General features: G+C 45.3%; 1 protein-coding gene across 2 annotated transcripts in view; it reads left to right on the top strand.

The window, feature by feature from the left end:
• Nucleotides 1-21,292, top strand: part of AR (androgen receptor) — a 216,008-nt gene that overhangs the window by 95,719 nt on the left and 98,997 nt on the right. For both annotated transcript variants that reach the window (XM_056808755.1, XM_007506960.2), the window contains exon 2: nt 19,934-20,085. In XM_056808755.1, coding sequence (XP_056664733.1) covers nt 19,934-20,085 — 152 coding nt within the window. The remainder of the gene's footprint in view (nt 1-19,933; nt 20,086-21,292) is intronic.

The following is a 21,292-nucleotide window of genomic DNA, read 5'->3' on the forward strand; positions in this document are numbered from 1 at the left end:
TCCACCTCAGCATTGTCTCCCATTTTCTCTTCCTTTGTTCCAGTCTCTGAGCAGAAGGTGGCCTCTCTCTTGGCTGTAGACAGCTCTCCCCTCCTATTTTTATCCCGGCTTCCCACTCCCTTACTGTCTCCTCCAAAAACTTGCCCCTTTGATCATCCCCTCTGTTTTCTAGTCTTCAATCTTTCTTTATCCACTGGCTCCTTCCTTGTTGCAGATAAGCAGAGATAAGCAGGCTCAGATCTCTCTGATCATTTAAAAAACTCTTTCATTTGGCCTTAGAATTTCCTCAAATTTATTCCATTTTTCTCTTTGCTTTTATGACCATTCCCCCGCCAAACGACCTACACTCATTGCCTCCACTTCCTTATATCTTCTTTTACTCCACCCCCATCCCCACTGTCTGGCTTCATACCCTACCACTTGACTAAAACACCAACGTTACCAGTGATCTCAGCAGTGAAATCTAATGCTCTTTCCCTAGTCACAGAATCACATATTTTTTAGGTATTACGGACACCAGGGCCATCTCTTTAGTCTTCTTTCTTCCTGACTTCTTTGTCATGTGTTGGTATCCACCCACTCCTGTCGCTTTCTCCTCCCCAGGATTACTTGATATCCTTCTTTCTGGCTTCATCATCTCCCCATCAGAATATTCTATCTCAGTTACTTTTGCTGATCAGTCGGTCTCCAAGCCCTGCCCTCTGTGCTGTGCCAGGGGTATCCTGGGCGTTTCCTTGGACCTTCTATGCTATTTCTTGGTGATCTCGTCCACTTCCATTGGGTCAGCTCTCATCTTTATGCAGATAGCGCCCAAATCTAGAGTCCCCTTTGTCCCCAGTATCCAGCTCACACCATCAGTTTCCCACTAGACATTTCCATTCATATGGCCCTTATATTCAACATATAGAAAATAAAACAAAATCCTCACGTCCCCTGCCACCTGCCAAGGCCATTTCTATTCCAAAATTGCCACCCCTCCTTTTTAAAAGAAAACCCTTACCTTCTGTCTTAGAATTGATGCTATATATTGGTTCCAAGATAGAAGAGTGATATAGGCTGGTCAACTGGAGTGAAGGGACTTGCCCAGGGCCACACAGCTAGGAAATGTCTGAGTCTTCATTTGAACCCAGGACCTCCCATCTCCAGGCCTGACTCTCTATGCACTGAGCCAGCTAGTTGCCCTTAAATTGCCCTTTTTCTATAGAGGACACACTTGGTTTCACCATCCAAGGTCATCCTCAACTCTTCTCTCCTACGTCACAAGATCCAATCAGTTGTCCAAACTGCTCGACAGCACAACTCACAACCAGGCCTTTCTCTTTTTCACACTAGCAGGTCACCTTCTCCTCCCCCCTCACCTTAGCCATTGCAGTAAGCCTCCAGTGGAGCCTTGCTGCCTCCATTCTCTCCCCTTTCCATTCCCTCCTTCACCCAGCTTCCAAATTCATATTCCTGAAGCTAAAGTCTGTCCATGTTTAGGCACTCCCTCACTCAAGAAGCTTTGCTTTGAAGGGCTCTCAGCTTCCTCTAAGGCAGAAAACAAATTCTTTGGCTTGGTATTCAAAGCTGGCCCCAACCTATCACAGAATGGTATAGTGCTAGCATCTGAGCCTGGGCAACAGAAAGACCTGGGTTAGAATCTCACCGTGTGTGGACATTGGCACACTTTAGCATAATTACGAATTTCAAACTTCATGTGACATCATTTCACATCAGTTGAAAGAACTGGACATGTGTAGCCTGGAGAAGAAGCATCAGGGGGTGGGCGGAAGGGGGGTACGGCCTCTGTATCTGAGTATCCAAAGGGCTCTCATGTGATGAAGCAATTCGAATTGTTCACTTGGGCCCCAGAGGGCAGAACTAGGAACCAGGGATAGAAGACACAAAGAGACTGATTTCTGCTTGATGTCAGGCGATGGGGAGGGGCCTTAGAACATAGAAAGCTAAAGCTAGATTGAACCGTAGAACAGAGGATGTCAGAGCTGGGAGGAGCTCAGAGCATAGAATGCCAGAGTTAGAAGGAAAGTAAAAATTGAGAATATCAGATCTGATCGGGAGCTTAGAACAGAGGATGTCAGAGCTGGGAGGAGCTTAGAATGTGGAATGCCAGAGTTCAGTGGAGTCCTACCTAGAACAGAGAACCTTGAAGCTGGAAGGGACCTTAGAATCCAGAGCACAGGATTTCCATCTGGGAGAAACCCTCCAGATCATTTAGTCCAAAGCCTTCACTTACAAGGTGAGGAAACCGCTAAACTTCCCATAAGCCCGTGTGGCTCTTGACCCGGAGACGCCATTTTGGAGTGGGCATCCAGGCGCCGAGGGGCAGGGTCTCAGGCTGTGCTGGTGACGCTTAGGCCTCAGGGTCAGCCTGCACCCACATCCCCGCCGGGATCCCAGATCTGTTTGTTTTTCTAGTCTGTCTTAGGCAGCTTTGGGCTCCCATTCAGCTGTAACCTTGGCCTCCTGGTCATGAACCAAGCTTGGAATCTCTGGAGCACGTCACAAGTTGTGTCTGCTCATACCTTGCTATCTTCCTTCTTTGGGTTTGGGGGCTCTGGGCCACTCGCCTCAGCATTTTTCACATTTCTCCTGGAGTGGGACTGCCTGTTTTTCAGCGCACCAAGTATGAGGCTGAAAGATTGGAAAAGGAGGGGAAGGTTTTCGTGCGTTTGTGCTCTCAGGAGTGCAGGATTTATAAGGGGAAGAGACTTCAGGGAACAGCCCGGCCCGCCTCCATGACAACTCATTTCCCCCCCAAACTGCTGATCTAATCAGTAGAGAAAACTCCCAGTGACAGTGACGAAATGACCTCTGCCAGGGTAGATCAATACAAGCTTTTCATCTCACAGACTCACAGGCTTGTTTGGGCCACTAAAAGGGAAACAGACTCATTAAGAGGCAGGATTTCATCCAGGTCTTCCTCACTCTGAGGCAGGCTCTGTAGCCACTGGGCCACACTGCCTGTCTACAGCACCAAAACCAGTGCTTTTGGGTTTACTAGGCACATTTCTCAAGATGGCTCTCAGGCATATAGTAGAACTATTATTGCTCCCATTTTACAGATGGGACGACTGAGGTGCTGGGAAATGAACTGACTTGCCCATGATTGCACAAGGATGAAATGTGGCCTTTATTAGACATGCTTTGTATTTCTTTCTTTTTTAAAATCCCTTCTAAGGCCAAAGAGAGGCAAGGGCTAGGCAATTGGAGTTAAATGATTCGCCCAGGGTCACACAGGCCTGCTTTGTTTTAGCTAAATTCAAAGAACATTGGATTTTGACTCAGGATATTTGAATTGCAGTCCCATATCCCAAATGAAGCAATGACTGTGTGATATTGGCTCAGTCACTGCCCTCTCCCAGCCTTAGTTTCCTTATTTGTAAAACAGACATAAAAATACTTACTGCTACCCAGATCCTAGGGCCTTTAAAGCACTTCTGCAGCCCCAGTTTGCAGAGAGTCCCGTGTGAACTTGTTTCAAGGAGGTAATAGCAGCTTCCTAGGGCAGTGAGTGCCAAAGCCTTCGTGTCAGTATCATGTCAGTATCACATGATCTGCACGCACAAACAAGCTTGATTGTATTGGACCATTTCCCCTGGGGATCCTTGGGTGGAACTGGGCCAAAGCTCTGTGGCCACTGCTTACCAGATGGTCACAATCATACGGTGTTCGAGATGGAATGGAGCCTAGAACATAGAACATTAGGGCTGGGAGGAACCTCAAATCATGGAACATAGAATGTCAGATCCAAAGGGGACTTTGGGATTAATCTAGGCTGGCCCCACCATTTGACAGAAGAAGAAATGGAGGTCTGGATTGAGAGAGTGACTTAGATTTATGGGATGGGTGAATGAGGATAGGTAGAGAAGACTTTGTGAAAATTCTTTGAAATGATACAAAATTGTATTTAAAATTACATGTTTTAATTTCAGTGATAGACATTTTTATTTGTATTTAAATCGTTGGCATTTTAGAAACTTGAATGATGACAATTTTTATGTAAAATGACAATTTTTTTATTTAAATGATGAAAATTTTTATTTAAAATTAAAATTTGTATTTAAATGAAATTTCATTTAAAGTTCAGATTTGGGTTTTCATTTAAAATTAAAATTTGAATTTTATTTAAATTTTAAAATAAATGGTCAGAAGGTTACTCTTAAAATATCTTCATATGGCACCTTCATTTTCATGAAGCTTTCAGAATATGCTGAAGCAAAATACCAGACTCAGAGTGAGGACACCTAAATTCCAATCTCAGCCTTGTTTATAACTTGGTGTGTGTCCTTGGGCAAGTTACTTTCCCTCTCTGAACTTCAGGCTCCAGGAAAATGAAGGATTTGGACAGTTTGGGTGGTATCAAGCTGCAGGAAGGGTCAAAGAGAGACTGGGGGAGAGAGAGGTTTCCCTTTGGCATTCAGTAGACTAGTTCCAGCAGGTATGGGAAATGGACTTATTTCCTTGTTTCCTACTTTGATGGCACTGGTTCCTGGATGGTGGGAGCATGGAAAAAGCTCTCAGTCCACATTTCTGATGACAATGCAGAAAGGAATGTTACTTGGCCTCCACATGGCTCTTTGGCTGGAATGAACACACAACCATAGTAGGGAGTTTGGCCAGACCAGCAGATGTGATGAAGGCAATGCAGGGATGCAAATAGTGGGCTGAACTCCGTGCCACTCTGCTCAGCCCCATTTTCTAAAGTGCTTCCAGAGATAGATCTCTCTCTCTCTCTCTCTCTCTCTCTCTCTCTCTCTCTCTCTCTCTCTCTCTCTCTCTCTCAATAATATATATATAATTATATATAATATTTAATTATATATAATATATATATTTATCCATCCGTGCATCCATTCATCCATCCATCCCCTTCTCTCTTCTTTCTTTCTTTCTTTCTTTCTTTCTTTCTTTCTTTCTTTCTTTCTTTCTTTCTTTCTTTCTTTCTTTCTTTCTTTCTTTCTTTCTTTCTTTCTTTCTTTCTTTCTTTCTTTCTCTCTCTCTCTCAATAATATATAATAATATAATAAATATATATAAAATATATAATATAAATATAATATATAATTATATATAATATATATATTTATCCATCCGTGCATCCATTCATCCATCCATCCCCTTCTCTCTTCTTTCTTTCTTTCTTTCTTTCTTTCTTTCTTTCTTTCTTTCTTTCTTTCTTTCTTTCTTTCTTTCTTTCTTTCTTCCTTTCTTTCTTTCTTTCTTTCTTTCTTTCTTTCTCTCTCTCTCTCAATAATATATATAATTATATATAATATATATATATTTATCCATCCGTGCATCCATTTATCCATCCATCCCCTTCTCTCTTCTTTCTTTCTTTCTTTCTTTCTTTCTTTCTTTCTTTCTTTCTTTCTTTCTTTCTTTCTTTCTTTCTTCCTTTCTTTCTCTCTCTCAATAATATATATAATTATATATAATATATATATTTATCCATCCATGCATCCATTTATCCATCCATCCCCTTCTCTCTTCTTTCTTTCTTTCTTTCTTTCTTTCTTTCTTTCTTTCTTTCTTTCTTTCTTTCTTTCTTTCTTTCTTTCTTTCTTTCTCTCTCTCTTTCTCTCTCTCTTTCTTTCTTTCTTTCTTTCTTTCTTTCTTTCTTTCTTTCTTTCTTTCTCTCTCTCTCTTTCTTTTTTCTTTCTCTCTCTTTCTTTCTTTTTATCTTTCTATCTATCTATCTAACTATCTAGGATGATACCCCATCATGTGGATACACCAACTCATACTTTGTCCATTCTGTGGACAAAGAGCATTAAGCCTAGAGTCAGGGGACTAGCCTTCAAATTTTGACATTGGACCCCTCCCTCCCCTTCACCAGAACTCTGTTTCGCCATCTGTAAAATGAGGAGATTAGATGAAATGTTCTTTAAGTTGCTTTTCAAATCTCATTCTACGAGGATCCACAGTTGTAGGGTCATGGCCAGAAAATGGGAGCTTAGAGAAGCGAGGGCAGGTTGTCTTCTTGTGGGTTTTTGCTGGTACATAATGCAGAAAAGTCCAAATAAAAACATCCTGGTGGGGGAGGCTGGGGGGACAGCTGAGCTAATAATCCTCTCAGTGGAGCTTTCTGGGATTCCGCTTGGCCATAAGGGATCTGAGTGAGAACCACCCCATGGTACAGAAGTATGAGCTTTAGAACTATAGTTCCCAGATGAAGGGCCAAGTCGGTTCACTGTGGGACTGTGGCTAAGGCGCTCTCCACATCTCTGGGCTTGGGTATATGGCCAGTGCTAGTAATGACCAAGGGGTGGCGAGAATGGAGGGGGAGCATGGGAAACAGTTCTTTGTATACACTTCATAAATGTGAAATACTCTTAGTATTGTGTGGATCATAGGGTTTATGATAGAAAAGGTTCACAGAACACAATTCAAAAGGGTAAAACAATGTCTACATCCTGATTTTAGAAGGTGGAATGGGAGGAGCCTCAGAACAGGAAGTGTCAGAGCTGGGAGGGGCCTTAAACAGGGCGTGTCAATGATGGGCGGGGCTTCAGGGAGTGTCAGTGCTGGGCGTGGCCTTAAACAGGGAGTGTCAATGCTGGGAGGGGCCTTAAACAGGGAGTGTCAATGATGGGCGGAGCTTCAGGGAGTGTCAGTGCTGGGCGGGGCCTTAAACAGGGAGTGTCAATGCTGGGAGGGGCCCTAAGCAGGGAGTGTCAATGCTGGGAGGAACCTTAAACAGGGAGTGTCAATGCTGGGAGAGGCCTTAAATAGGGAGTGTCAATGCTGGGAGGGACCTTAAACAGGGAGTGTCAATGCTGGGCGGGGCTTCAGGGAGTGTCAGTGCTGGGAGGGGCCTTAAATAGGGAGTGTCAATGCTGGGCGGGGCCTTAAGCAGGGAGTGTCAATGCTGGGTGGGGCCTTAAACAGGGAGTGTCAATGCTGGGCGGGGCTTCAGGGAGTGTCAGTGCTGGGAGGGGCCTCATGACAGGGAGTGTCAATGCTGGGCGGGGCCTTAAGCAGGGAGTGTCAATGCTGGGCGGGGCCTTAAGCAGGGAGTGTCAATGCTGGGTGGGGCCTTAAACAGGGAGTGTCAATGCTGGGAGGGGCCTTAAACAGGGAGTGTCAATGCTGGGCGGGGCTTCAGGGAGTGTCAGTGCTGGGAGGGGCCTTAAATAGGGAGTGTCAGTGCTGGGCGGGGCCTTAAGCAGGGAGTGTCAATGTTGGGAGGGGCCTTAGAATAGGGAATATTAAAGCTGGAAGAGGATTTAGAATTGGAATTGTCAGAGCTGGGAGGGAACATTAAATATTTGAGCTAAGAGGGACCTTAGGATGAAGGATGTCAGTTTGGGGAGGGACCTTAGAACAGAGAATTCCAGCTGGGAGGGATTGTAGAACCAAACATCTAAGCCAGGAGGAACTTCAAAAAACAGAGTGTCAGAGCTGTGTAAAGCCCCTGCGCATGTGTAATGACAGAGATAAGGAGAGACTTTCGAGAAGAGAACATAGAATGTTAAAACTGGGAGAGGGGTTGGAATGTAAAATACAGGCGCCGATTAGGTGCTTAGAACTTATCTAGTCCCTTGTGAGATAGGATCCCGACCCCACCATCCCCCCCTCCCCCCCGAAGTGGACTCTTTCTCCTCGGAGACAGAGACTCGGACTTCCTTATCTCTCCATCCCTCATGGCAGGGTCCTACACTCTGTCTTTCAATAGGGAAGGAGTTAGTGGGTGCTCCTGTCAGAGAGCCCTGTGTATGGATGTAACAAACACCGGCCCACTCAAACATCTTGGGAGGTGATCGCTGAGCTGCTCCCTTCCAGCTCAGACGTTTTTATGAGTCTCTGGTCCTGTGACTTCATACTGTTCCCCGTTCCCAGGGCAGCCCTTTCTGCCCAAACTAAAGAGAAATCACAAGAAATTCTTCAAAAACAAAAACAAGAATTTATCCTTGGAAGACCATACATGAAGATTTTCTCAGCTGAGAAGGGGAAGACGTAGGAAGCACCTAAGTCGAAATGAATGCTCCCAGCGCTTGGCAAAACCCTTGGATCCCTCATCTCCTAGGAGCCCTGGGTCCTCACTGGGAAGTAAAAGGACCAATCGTTGCCCCCATTTTAAAGCTGGGGAACTGAGGCCCAGAAAGGAGAAGTGACTTGCCCAAAGTTTGGTTCATTCCTTCATGGTAAAGCTGGGGCCCGTCCTCAGATCTAGCTCCAAGCCGAACCCTCTGGCCCAAGCTCTCTCTCTAGGACAGACTCGGTATAACCAGTGACTTTTGAGTAACGGTTTTCATTTTAGTTCTTTTCTCCTCTATTTGAAAATGTTGCTTTAGAACCTTGGGGGTTTCTCTTCATATCTAGAACTGGTTTCAGTTTCTAGGTCAGAACTTCTAGTACTTCATGAGACAAGAACTGAAACGTCTTCCAAACAAATAAAACCAATTCTGAAGGAAACAGGGTATGGGTAGGGTCGATGTTATTCATTTGGGTGCTGGGTTTGGGGGGTTGTGTGTGTTTTAGTGTATTTCAGTGACTAGACAAATAGAATATTTATAGAATGGCTAAATTGGAAAGGAGCTTAGAAAGTATACTGGGGACCCCAGGCTGACTCACTGAATAGAATGCCAGGCCTTGCGCTGGGGGTTCTGGATTTAAATCCAGCCTCAGACACTTCCTAGAACACAGAATGGCAGGGCTGGGAGGGACATTAGAACAGGGAGAGTCAGATCTGGGAGGGGCCTCGGAACAGGGCCTGTCAGAGCTGCAAGGGACTTTAGAACAAAAACTGCCCCCTTCTCACAGGACCTTTCAAGGTTATCTCATTCTACCATTTACTTTTTAAAAATTCTTTACTTTCCATCTCAGAATCTGTACCATTTATTGGTTCTAAAGCAGAAGAGTAGTAATAGCTAAGCAATGCGGGTCAAGTGACTTGCCCAGGGTCATCCAGCTAGAAAGTGTGTGAGCCAGATTTGAACTCGGGACCTCTGGTCTCCAGGCCTGGCTCTCACTCTACTGAGTCACCTGGCTGCCTGCACCCCCAAGAGTATCATTTTATAAATTGGGAAACTGATATGCAGAGAACATAAGTGATTTGTCCAAGGTCGAGTCTACTGGGGCTGTCACAGAGGCCTCCTGAGTGCTTTCCCTGCACTTGGGCCTAATTAATTATCTTCGGGGTTGAACCTCTTTAAGCCTTTCCCTGCTTTTACAGGCAGACAGCTTGCAATGTAATAATGTACTTTCTGTAAGTAATTGTGAATTTGCTGTAGACTAGAGTGTTGCTATGAGTCTAGATCTCGCCTCTGTTCTCTGTGACAGAACATTTACTCCAGACTCATAAAGCAAAGTGCCCTGCTGTGGTAGAGATGGGGGAGGGAGACAGAGACAGAGACACAGAGAAGGAGAAGGAAAGAGAGAGGAGACAGAGGGAGGGGAGAAAGAGAAGGAGAGACAGAGAGAGAGGGGAGTGACAGAAAGGAGAGAGACAGAGAGAAGGGTTGGGAAAGGAAGGAAGGAAGGAAGGAAGGAAGGAAGGAAGGAAGGAAGGGAGGGAGGGAGGGAGGAAGGAAGGAAGGAAGGAAGGAAGGAAGGAAGGAAGGAAGGAAGGAAGGAAGGAAGGAAGGAAGGAAGGAAGGAAGGAAGGAAGGAAGGAAGGAAGGAAGGGAGGGAGGGAGGGAGGGAGGGAGAGAGTTGTGTAGTGTGGGCTAGCACTGCCTTCCCATTTTTTTCTGGTCATCCTTTGCTGTGTGGATCATTCATCTTTAGCACTCCCATACCTACTCCTGAATCCCCAGTCTATTCCAGTGCACCCTTGTCACCTGCCCTTGGTCCACCCTACATGTTGGCCTTTAGGCTCAGCTGGAATGGACAGATTCCATTTGGAACTGGGGGGGGGAGGGGCGGCTTCTCTTCCCAGCCCAGCTCTTTACAGTGTGACTTTGAATGGTTCCTTTCCTTTCAAAGCTTTGATTTCCTCTGCTATAAAACCTGAGTGGGTTGAATCACAAGACCTTTGAGGGCCCTTCTGGCTTTCATCTTATTATTCCATGAAGTCACTTTTCCTCCCCGTGCCTCAGTTTCCTCCTTGGTAAAATGAAGGGGTTGAATTAACCTCTAAGGTCTCTTCCACTCCTCTAGCCAGGATCTTATGAAGTCACTTAGCCTCTCTGGGCCTCGGTTTCTTCCCTTGTAAGATGGGGGATTGAACAAGATGCCCTTGCAACCCTGTTACTCAACTTCTCTGACTCTCGACATGGCATTTCCCCTTCTTAGGCCTGAGTTTTTTTGTCCACAAAATTGATGGAGTGGCCCTGTGATCTGGTTGGACTGGACTTAGCCCGAGACAGACAGATGCCCACAAGAAACCTCAGTAAGGCCATGGGGCGAATGAAGGCCTTTTGAGAGTAGAAAGATAAAGCCAGGGAAGAGCCCAGAGCTAAGTATGGAACCCAAGTCTTCCTGATAATGAATTTTCCCATGCCAAGCATGTAGAGGTCTTTAATTCCAGAGCGCCTTCTTTTCCCTTTCTTTTTAAACCCTTGCTTTATGTCTTAGCATTGATGCCAAATATTGGCTCCAAGGCAGAAGAGCTATAAGGGCTGGTCAATGGGGGTTAAGTGACTTGTCCAGGGTCACCAAGCTAGGAAGTGCCTGAGGCCAGATTGGAACCCAGGACCTCCTGTCTCTGGGCCTGGCTCTCCATCCACTGAGCCACCTCGCTGCACCTGAGCTCCATTTTTTTGCAGGTTCTTGTCAAAAGGCCCCTTCACTTGTTCTCTCCCAATTTTCCTTGTTTCTCTTGGGGGGTAATTTTCTTGCATCCATGCACACATGGCATTGTGAAAATGCATAGAGAGAAATTATTTTGTTGAATATTATATGAATAAAGGCCCTATACATACCCCCTTTTCTCTCCCAGGCCATTAGAGTTCTCAAGGGTAGGGACCGAATACAATCCAACATTGAATCCAATGCATTTCCAGCAGTGGGGCACTAACATGATAATGTAGGCACTCCAGTGGCCTAGGGCTGGGCTTTGAGCTCTAGGATGCTCAATTGACTTAGGCCCAGTAACTGGATCCTGTTTGGCCTACTTTGACTCCAAGAAATAGAAGTGACATTATAGAACCTTATAGTTCTCAATCCCCTAAGGGTCGTGGTGGAGGTGTCTGTAGAGTACTTGCTCTGGAGTCAGGAAGATCTGGGTTCAAATCCGTCCTCAGATACTTACTAGCTGTGTGACCCTGGATAGGTCACTTTCTGCCTCAGTTTCCTTTTCAGTAAAATGGAGATAATTATAGTAACTCAACATTGTCAGGACCAAATGAGATAATAGTGTAAGCCTTAAACTACTCCATAGATGCTGCTGATTAGTAGTGGTATTATTAGCTGATCACTTGAGGGCCAAGTAGAAACCTAGATATCCTTGACTTAGAGAAGGCTTTGCCTGAAAGCTGAGATTGTGGCTCAAAGTCACATGCCCTCATTTCACACATATGGAGAACTTGCTAAGGACAGAGCTAGATCTGGTTTTCTGGCCTGAGCAAAAGCAGTTTGGGGCTTAGAAGTTTGTAATGAACTGAGGACTGGAAGGGCAACCTAGAAAAGGGAATGCTAGAGCTGGAGGGACTCTTAGAACACAAAAGTTCAAAGCCAAGCGGAACCTTAGACCATAGCATTTCAGAGCTCAAAGGGACCTGAGAGTGGAGAATGTCAATGCTGGGAGGGGCCTCAGGACAGGGAGTGTCAGAGGTGGGCGGGGCCTCGGGACAGGGGGTGTCCATGTTGGCCAGGGCTTCATGGAGTGTCCAGACTGGGAGGGGCCTCAGGACAGGGAGTGTCAATGGAGGGCGGGGCCTTAAACAGGGAGTGTCAGTGCTGGGAGGGGCCTCAGAATAGGGAGTGACACTGCTGGGAGGGTCCATAAACAGGGTGTGTCAGAGCTGGGAGGGGCCTCAGAACAGGGAGCGTCAATGGAGGGCGGGGCCTTAAACAGGGAGTGGCAATGCTGGGAGGGGCCTCAATATAGGGAGTAACAATGCTGGGAGGAGCCTTAAACAGGGTGTGTCAATGCTGGGAGGGGCCTTAAACAGGGAGTGTCAATGCTGGGAGGGGCCTTAAAAAGGGAGTGTCAGTGCTGGGAGGGGCCTTAAAAAGGGAGTGTCAGTGCTGGGAGGGGCCTTAAACAGGGAGTGTCAATGCTGGGCGGGTCTTTAGGGAGTGTCAGTGCTGGGAGGGGCCTTAAAAAGGGAGTGTCAGTGCTGGGAGGGGCCTTAAACAGGGAGTGTCAATGCTGGGCGGGTCTTTAGGGAGTGTCAATGCTGGGAGGGGCCTTAAAAAGGGAGTGTCAGTGCTGGAAGGGGCCTTAAACAGGGAGTGTCAGTGCTGGGAGGGGCCTTTAACAGGGAGTGTCAATGCTGGGACGGGTCTTCAACAGGGAGTGACAATGCTGGGAGGGGCCTCAATATAGGGAGTAACAATGCTGGGAGGAGCCTTAAACAGGGTGTGTCAATGCTGGGAGGGGTCTTAAACAGGGAGTGTCAATGCTGGGCGGGTCTTTAGGGAGTGTCAATGCTGGGAGGGGCCTTAAAAAGGGAGTGTCAGTGCTGGGAGGGGCCTCAGGACAGGGAGTGTCAGAGGTGGGAGGGTCTTTGGTCCCTTCTAGTGTAGGGGCTCTACATGAGACTGGTAGGGGCCTTGCACCCAGAGTTTCTAAGGACAGGTCCAGGTTCTGCTCGTCATGAACTATTGTGTGGTCTGGGCTCTCTGGGAAGAGGGCCTTTGCAGGACACTGCTCCCCCTTTGCATTTTGGTCCTTTGTCTGAACACTGAGCCCAACGTGGTGAAGGTGGAATGGAATGAGGAGCCTGGTTGGCTTTTCCTGTTTCCTTCTTCTTCTTTGGGGGCCGAGGGGATGGGATGGTAGCTCCCTGACGGCTGCCTTGAGGTGCCTGCTTCTCATTGGCATCGCTACTATCCTCACTGAAGGCATTGATTGTGCCCATGTCCATTTTCAGAGCTCTGCCTGGCTAAAGGGTGAGCCGCATGAAGGTGGGGCCTGCCCTGCTGAGGTATAAAGATACAATCAAGTAATAGACTTCGATTTGGGGAGCTGAAAAGGGCTTTCGAGGCCATATTGGCGTGTCTTGTATGAGCCTTTCATTTTAGAGAGAGAAGGAAGAAGGGAGCGTGATCCTTAGGGAAGAACACCGATTCTGGAGTCAGATGATGACAGTTCACGTATGGCTTTTGACATTTATCTGTGTGACATAGGCAAGTTCCTTCCCCTCCCTGTACCTTGGTTCCTGAAGGGGTTGGACTAGATGGCCTCTGATGTTTCTTTGGGTTCTAGGTCTGCCATCCCATGTTCCTATGATCCTGTGACTGGAATGGCTCAAATTAACGGAGGGCTACCCAATCCCCCAGTTCAGTCCCCTTTCTACTAGCTTGCATGGATACTGCATTATGATTTCTCACCCAGGAGGGATGCAATAGACTTGGTCTTGATCATTGAGGTAAAGTCAACAAAAAAGATGAGCTTCATTTTCCATTGAGTTCAGACCCTCCTCAGCTCTCATCAGAGTGACAGTAGCCTCCTAATTGGTACCCCTACACACACACACACACACACACACACACACGCACACACACACACACACACACACACACGCACACACATGCACACACACACACACACACACACACACACACGCACACACATGCACACACACACACACACACACGCGTGCATCTTTCTGCTCTCCAACCCATCATCTATTAAGCTGCCAAACTCAAGCCCAGGTCTGAGCATGCCATTATCCTGCTCAGGAAATCTTCCTGGCGCCTTTTTGCCTCTGGAATGAGAGACAAGCTTCTCTGCTTGGCATTTCAAGCCCTTCAGCCCGTGACTCCATCTTCTTTTTCTGATCTGACTACAGATTATTCCTTTTCATGCATTCTGTGTTCCAGTCAAATTGACCTACTTGACCGGCCATCTCCCAGCTCTGTAGGCCCTTCCTCTAGTCATCTTCCTCCCTTACCTCTATCTCCTCGAACCCCTGGGTCTCTTGGGCCATCCCCTTCAAGGGGCCTTTCTTGATTCTCGCTGTGGTTACTCTGCCCCACTTCCTACTTCCTCATCACTGTATTTATTTTGTAGGTAACTCATATTGACTTTTCTGCATATGTTAGTCAGAGCTTGCCCAGTGGAACACATGTTCCTTGAGGGCAAGAACTGTTTGCCCTTGTTCTCTGTATCACTGTGCCTGGTGCCTGAATAGTGGCTCCCTTAGAAAAGCCTGTTTGTTGAATCTTGTCCAACTCTCTCATTGTATACATGAGCAAATCATCTTGTTGAGATTTTATTTAAGACTTCTAAAGGGGCAGCCAGGTGGCATAGTGGGTAGGGCACCAGGCTTATAATCGGGAGGACCTGGGTTCAAGTCTACCCTTAGACACTCCTAGTTGTGACACCCTGGGCAAGTCACTTAATCCCAATTGGCTAGCCCTTACCTTTGTCTTAGAGTTGTTACTAAGACAGAAAGTGAGGGTTTGGGGTGGGGGGAGACTTCTGCATTCTAGCATTTGCAGCCCTAGTCATTACTGAGAGGCCTTCCAGGAAAGTCACAGGTGGGGAAATGTGTGCCTGAGAGCAGTTGGGTGATTGCCTCTAGACCAGACACTTGGAGCATTTGCCTGGGTGCTTGCTTGGCCAGAGTACCAACCTGGAGGTATGTGAGAAAGGAGGATGCTTAAACAACCTGGATGAAGAGGGAATCTGGGAGGAAGCACACATAGCATGTTGGCCTTTAGAGCTAGAAATTGAGTTCTAGATCATGTGTTCCTGGCAGGGCGGCCTCCCATGGGGCCATTTTGACTTTGAGGATCGTACTCTGCCCCTGCCAGGCAACAGAGTGAGAATGGAAAATGGGGGACCCAACTTTGGTTAGGAAGCCTTATTTTAAAATGTTATTCCTGTTAGATTTTGTTTTTCTGTCACCTATATTTCCCAGTGTGTCTCATTCTTCTCTTACTCTCAGAGAGCCATCCCTTTTTTATACCCTTACCTACTGTCTTAGAATCAATACTGCATATTGGTTTCCAGGCAGAAAAGTGGGCTAGGCAATGGGGGTTAAGTGACTTGCCTAGGGTCACACAGCTGGGAAATGTCCGAGTTCCTGGACCTCCTGTCTCTAGGTCAGGCTCTCAATCCACTGGGCCACTTATCTGCTCCTGGAGCCACCTCTTATCATAGGAATTTTTAAAAGTGAAGGAGATCTGGAAACTGTTCAGGAGAACTAATGATCCACCACATTGAAAAAGTTGAACTAGTCTGCAAAGAGATAGGGAGGTGGCTTCTTGTGGATCTTCCACAGAGCTAAGCTTGATCATTAATTTCATTGCATTCTATTCTTTTCATTTTCTCAGTGATTGTCATTGTTTATATGGGCAAGTTCCTGGTCTAGATCACTTGACTGAACAGCAAATTCTTTACATGTGTTATTTCTTGTGTCATAGTAATCTTCCATTCACCATCACAGACCACAATTGTTTAGCTATTCTCCAATCTATGGGTATCTACTTTGATCTTCGCAACCACTGTTACAAATGCTGGGATGTTTATTGAGCCTTTCTTTTTGTCATGTGGAAGGAAGTCTTTTTTCACATACTGACAAGATTTATAACATACTGCATCTATACTCATTTAATTTATTTCTCACCATAACCTTATGAGGAAGGGCTATTATTGACTCCATTTTGAAGAGAAGGAAATCAAGTTGATTTGACTAGAATCATGCAGTCAGTCATTGTGTGAGGTAGGATTTGAACTCAGGTCTTCCTGAATCAGAGGTTATCCACTCTGCCATCTAGATAGGAAGAGTGATTTCATTTCTATAGAGGAGTCCTCAGTTCAGCAACTATCTTATATCTCCCTTAGCAGGGCAGAACCTTTTCTGCAACTCAGTCTTAAAGAGCTTCCTGGGACAGGGTGATGATGATGATGATGATGATGATGATGATGATGATGATGGCTAGCATTTATATTAGCACTTATTATTTGCAGACTACACTAAATGCTTTATACATTTTGTTCCTCACAATAACAGTAGGAGGTAAATGCTGTTATAATTTCCATTTTATAAATGAGAAAACTGAGTCACCTAGAGGTTAAGTGATTTTGCCTAAGGTCACATAGCTGGGAAGTATCTGAAGCTATATTTGAACTCAGGCCTTTCTGACTATAGGTTCAACCTGGGGCTGTGCAGCCAGAGTATCTCACACTTGAACATGGGCCTTCCTGACTCGTAAACCAGTTCTTTTGTTACCACTCCATACCACCACTCTTCTAAATATAACTAGAGAGAATTAATGCTTTGAGTTTCCACAGTTGGCAAGATGGCAGCTTGTGTTGGTTTTGGCCTAACTCCCTCACCCCACAGCCTCCAAATGGCATGAAAGTTGTCACATTAGAAGTCACAAAAGTTGTAGCAACTAAAGAAAATGGAAAATACTTCCATACGAGTAGTATCTTCTGAAATAACAGCAGAGAGTTGATATGCCCATGGTTTTTACTCGTCCTAACTTCTGGAACCCACACATGAGCCACATCTTCAGAGTAAACAACCCAACAGGCTTGGGTTTCAAGCCCTGGTTGTCGTGGTCTCTCCCGTCTCCTTAGGTAAGTCTGATCTCCTAGTGCTCCAGAATTTCCATAGAGTAGCGATCTGATCAGCTCAGACACAGATTGCAACCCATCCATGCCTGTCCATTGTGGGCAGCTATCTCCTATCCACATTCTCCCACAATTTTGTCATGGGAGATTGGCCTAGTGTGCTAAATTAGGCCTTCTTCATGTTGGACATCAAATGGATACCGAGGGAGCACTCTGTCTTTCACAGCTCCCTCCCCATCCCTTTTTTTAACCCTTCCCTTTGTAAAAATTAAATTTCCAATAAAAATATTATATTTTAAGAGATTTATTAATGATCATTAGAAATCAAGTAATAAAGAAGATACAAAATAAAGACCACATGCCCATGGCTGATCAGTCAGTTCAATCTCCCGCCTTACCACCACCAAGCTCAGGGCAGGAAGTAATGAACTGGAACCTTCCATGTCCCCACCTAATATCCCCTATCTACAGGAAGTATGTAATGACAGGAAGTCAGTGGGCTCCTGGGAAATGTAGTTCTTTTTTTTAGGGTAACAGATTTTCAGTTATACACTTTCCATCTCAGAGTCAATACTTTGTATTGGTTCCAAGACAGAAGAGCAGCAAGGGCTAGGCAATGAGGGTGAAGTGACTTGCCCAGGGCCACCCAACTAGGAAGTATCTGAATCCAAGATCTCCTGTCTCTAAGACCGGCATCTCCACCTCACTGCCCCCCTTCCCCATCACTTTTCCAGTCATCCCTTTCTTTCATGAAATCGTGGCTGCCTTGGCTTTCCTGATGTCCTTCTAGCTTTGTCATGTATTGTAAGTTGCTCATGCTTTCTCAGCTTTGATACTCTCCTTTCCTCCCTCTGTCTAAATCTAGAGTCTCTTCGTATAGTGTTCCTCTCAGACAGATGTAAATAGAGCTGAACAGACAGAATATTGGACTTGGAGTCATTGGCCCATTTCCCATATTCTACAGTCTAACCAAAATGACCCTCTCGCTATTCCTTAGGCATTCCATCTCCATCTCCAGGATTTTGCACTGCGGTTCCCCATCCCTGGAATGCCCTCTCTCCTCACCTCTGCCTTTTAGAACCTTTAGCTTCCTTCAGAATTCAACCCCGGGACTATTTCCTCCATGAGGCCTTCCCCATCCCCCTAGCTCAGAGCCCTTTCTCCCTGCCCAAATTACTTAGAATATCTTTTGTGTACATGTCATTTGCCTATGTTATTTCCTCCCAGCAGAACATATGTTCCTTGAGGCCAGAAACTGATCTTTTCATTCTTCCTTTTCTTTGCTACCCAGCACCAAAACGATATCCTGTGTTTAATCAGAGCCCATTAAATTCAATTGAACAGTGAAGCAGAATGGCATAGTGAATAGAGAGCAGGCCTGAGAGCCAGGAAAACCAGCGTTCAAGTCCCTCCTTACTTTGTGACCCTGGGGAGGTCACTTCACCTTTTGGGGCCCAAACCAGAAATCACAGCATATGTGCCAGCCAGACTCCATTGGCAGGCAAAGTTTATACACTGGGAGTTCCCCATCCAGATGAAAGAGCAAGTCTAGACCAACATAGGTAGATGGATATGCCAAGTTCTCTGTAACATTTCAGACTGATAGTATAATTCTTAAAGAAATTGCCATGGGGGACTTAAGGAAGACCTTGCTTTGAAGATTTGAGAATTCACTCTTCTCCAGATACCTCCAGAGCAGAACTGCTTAGCCGAAAATCTGCACACTTGAGTCTTCAAAATATTCTGATTAGTTTGTTTTAGTATAATTAGATTCATTTATAATCCTCTATAGCTTATTTTATGCACTTAAACATTTTCCTAGCTGTGTGACCTTGGGCAAGTCATTTAACCCCCATTGCCTAGCCTTTACCACTCTTCTGCCTTGGAACCAATACTTAGTATGGATTCTAAAAGAGAAAATAAGGGATTTTTTAGTATTCTACTGAGAAGGGATCCAACAGACTGCCCAGGGGGTCCATGGCACCCAAAAGAACCCTACATCTGGAATATTTTAGATTCAGTCTTCTGGGTTGTAGGCACTTGGGCCAAGGAACCACTAGAGTGCAAGAACCCTACTCTGTGCTCCAAAAGGGAAAAAATATACATGTGTAACCCAGCAGAATTACTTGTCAACTCTGAGAGGGAAAGGGAAGAGGGGAGGGAGACGAAAAGAATCATGTAACCATGGGAAAAATTTAAAAAATGAAATTCAATTTTTTTAAAAAGGAAAAATACTATGGACCTTTCTATTAGAGCTGGACTTTTTTGTCTTAGATCTTACAGACACAGAGAGTAGTCAGTCTGGTGAAACCTGTGGACCTCTTCTCAGAATCACATTTTTAAATGCCTAGATTAAAATACACGGGAAAAAAGGAAACAGATTATGTCGAAAAAGTTATGAAAATATTTTCAAAACAAATTCAACATGGGATATTCCCATCTTTTGTCATCTGGTGCAATCTGTTGAACATGAGGTGAATCTTGAGTTGTTTCAGTGTATGTTTCTTTTCCTATTAATTATTTGGACCAATTTTCATGTAGTAATTTATGGTAGCAATTATTTTGAAGACATTTTTCTTACATCTTTTGGCCAGTTACTAGGGAATGGATTTGGGCATTCTATATTTGCATCAATTTACCATATTGTGGATTTTATCAGTTCTTTCTGATACGTTCACTCTTTACTGTTTCCTCTCTAGTTCTGTCTGTGGAATTTTATTTGTGCAAAGGCTTTATAGTTCAGGTAATCAAAAATGTCTTTTTATCTTTTGTGATCTTCTCTATCCCTTTTTTGTTAAGAATTCTCCCTCTAAACATAATTGTGACAGGTACGTGATCTCATTCTGTTCTATTTTTTTTTATGTGTGTGGTGCTACCCTTTACATTCAAATTCCATACCCATTTTGAGGTTATTGTGTTATATCATAGTGAATGATGATCTTAATCTATTTTTTGCCAAACTACTTTTGAGTTTTCCCAGAACTTCTTGTCAAAAGGAGAGTCCTTGCCCTATTAATTTATGTTCTAGGGTTTATGAACCACTGCCCCTCCCCTTCACTCTTACAAATGAGGTGTCACCTGACCTTGTAATGTTGCTTACTACTTCAAAATCTATTCCAGTCCTTTGCTTGAAAAAAATCCCCAGTTCCTTCATGGCCAACTCCCCTAAATAGAGAGGAATGGTCATGCCATGAAGAGATCCTGGGAATATTCTGGCTGTGACTCCCTTTCCGACTTGGCTTCCTTGATTCTACCACTTTCTGATATTTTCTTGTCTGGGCCCTTTCTTAACAGATTGGATGCTGCCAGGGACCATGTGTTGCCCATCGACTATTACTTTCCACCACAAAAGACCTGCCTGATCTGTGGCGACGAAGCTTCCGGCTGTCACTATGGGGCACTCACCTGCGGCAGCTGCAAAGTCTTCTTCAAGAGAGCAGCAGAAGGTAAAGGGGGCTTCCATTTTTCCCCTTCCCCCTGGGTCCTTCCTTTTCCATTCCTGGCCCAGGACTCCCTAGGCTTCTGAGGCCTAGGCTGGGCCTCTCAGGGGAAATCAGTTCCTCCCAGAATGCTGAGGGGCTTTCAGCCCTGCCCTGTCTAGGGATTATGGTTATGTTGGCAGTGGCTTTTCCCCAGGCCAGGTAGAGTCCCTGTGGCCCTGGAAGGTAGACAGAGAGGTGGAGAAATGGACCTAGTCCAGCTGCTCTTTGAGACTCTGTCCCTGAGATGAAAGCCAATGGAGGACTGAAAGAAGATTTCATTCCTTCTCCATTTGCATTTCTCTCCAAAGCCTAGAGAAGGAAAAAAGGCTGCCTGTTGACGGGTTGTATAGATGGAAGTCTTCTAAGAGAGTGCCTGGCCTCCTCCCTCTGACCACAATAAGATCCTGTCTTTTGGACAGCCCATTTTCAGCCTTCATAATTAATAGCAATTCCAGGTTTATAAATACTTTCCTTCCCATCCATAATCCTGGTATTTGAAGTAGTATCCCTGTTTTGACAGAGGGGGAAACTGAGGCTTCAAGATCATGGAATCCTAAAGCTTGAGCTAGAATGGACTCTAGCTGTTATGTAGTACAGTCCCTCTCCTTTTACAGAGGAGGACCAGGGAAGGGAAAGGACTTGTCCAAGGTCACACATATGGTCCTTCCTAGAGCTAGGAGGGAGCTTGGAAGTCATCTAATTCAACCATCTCATTCCACATAGAAGGAAACTGAGGCTCTGAGGCAAAGTGACTTAGCTAAAGTCATGCAGCCAATTTGTGGCAGAACCTAGATTTGAACCCAGGCTCTCAGATTTCCAATCAAATGCAATTTCCATTGCACCACACTGCCTATATTGGAAGTGGTTTGCTCATGCCCCACTAAATAGTAGCAGATTCAGGATTCAAACTTGTCTCTTCTGACGCCTTAGTTTACCAATCTTCCTGGCCCAACTTGGTGGCTATTTTCCTTCTTAGTGACTATTGCATAATCAGTCAGTCAAAATGGAGAAGGTTTATATATAAGGTACTGGGGATACAGGAATTAAAGAGTGCCCATCCTCAAGGGGGTTATACTCTAGTGGGAGAAGACATGCATAAATACCTACAGAGAAGTAGAGCAGAGCTGGAGAAGGGAAATTCCTAGCTGCTGGGGGCCGGGATCAGGAAAAA

Source organism: Monodelphis domestica, chromosome X (assembly GCF_027887165.1).
Source record: "Monodelphis domestica isolate mMonDom1 chromosome X, mMonDom1.pri, whole genome shotgun sequence".
NCBI classification, from domain to species: domain Eukaryota; kingdom Metazoa; phylum Chordata; class Mammalia; order Didelphimorphia; family Didelphidae; genus Monodelphis; species Monodelphis domestica.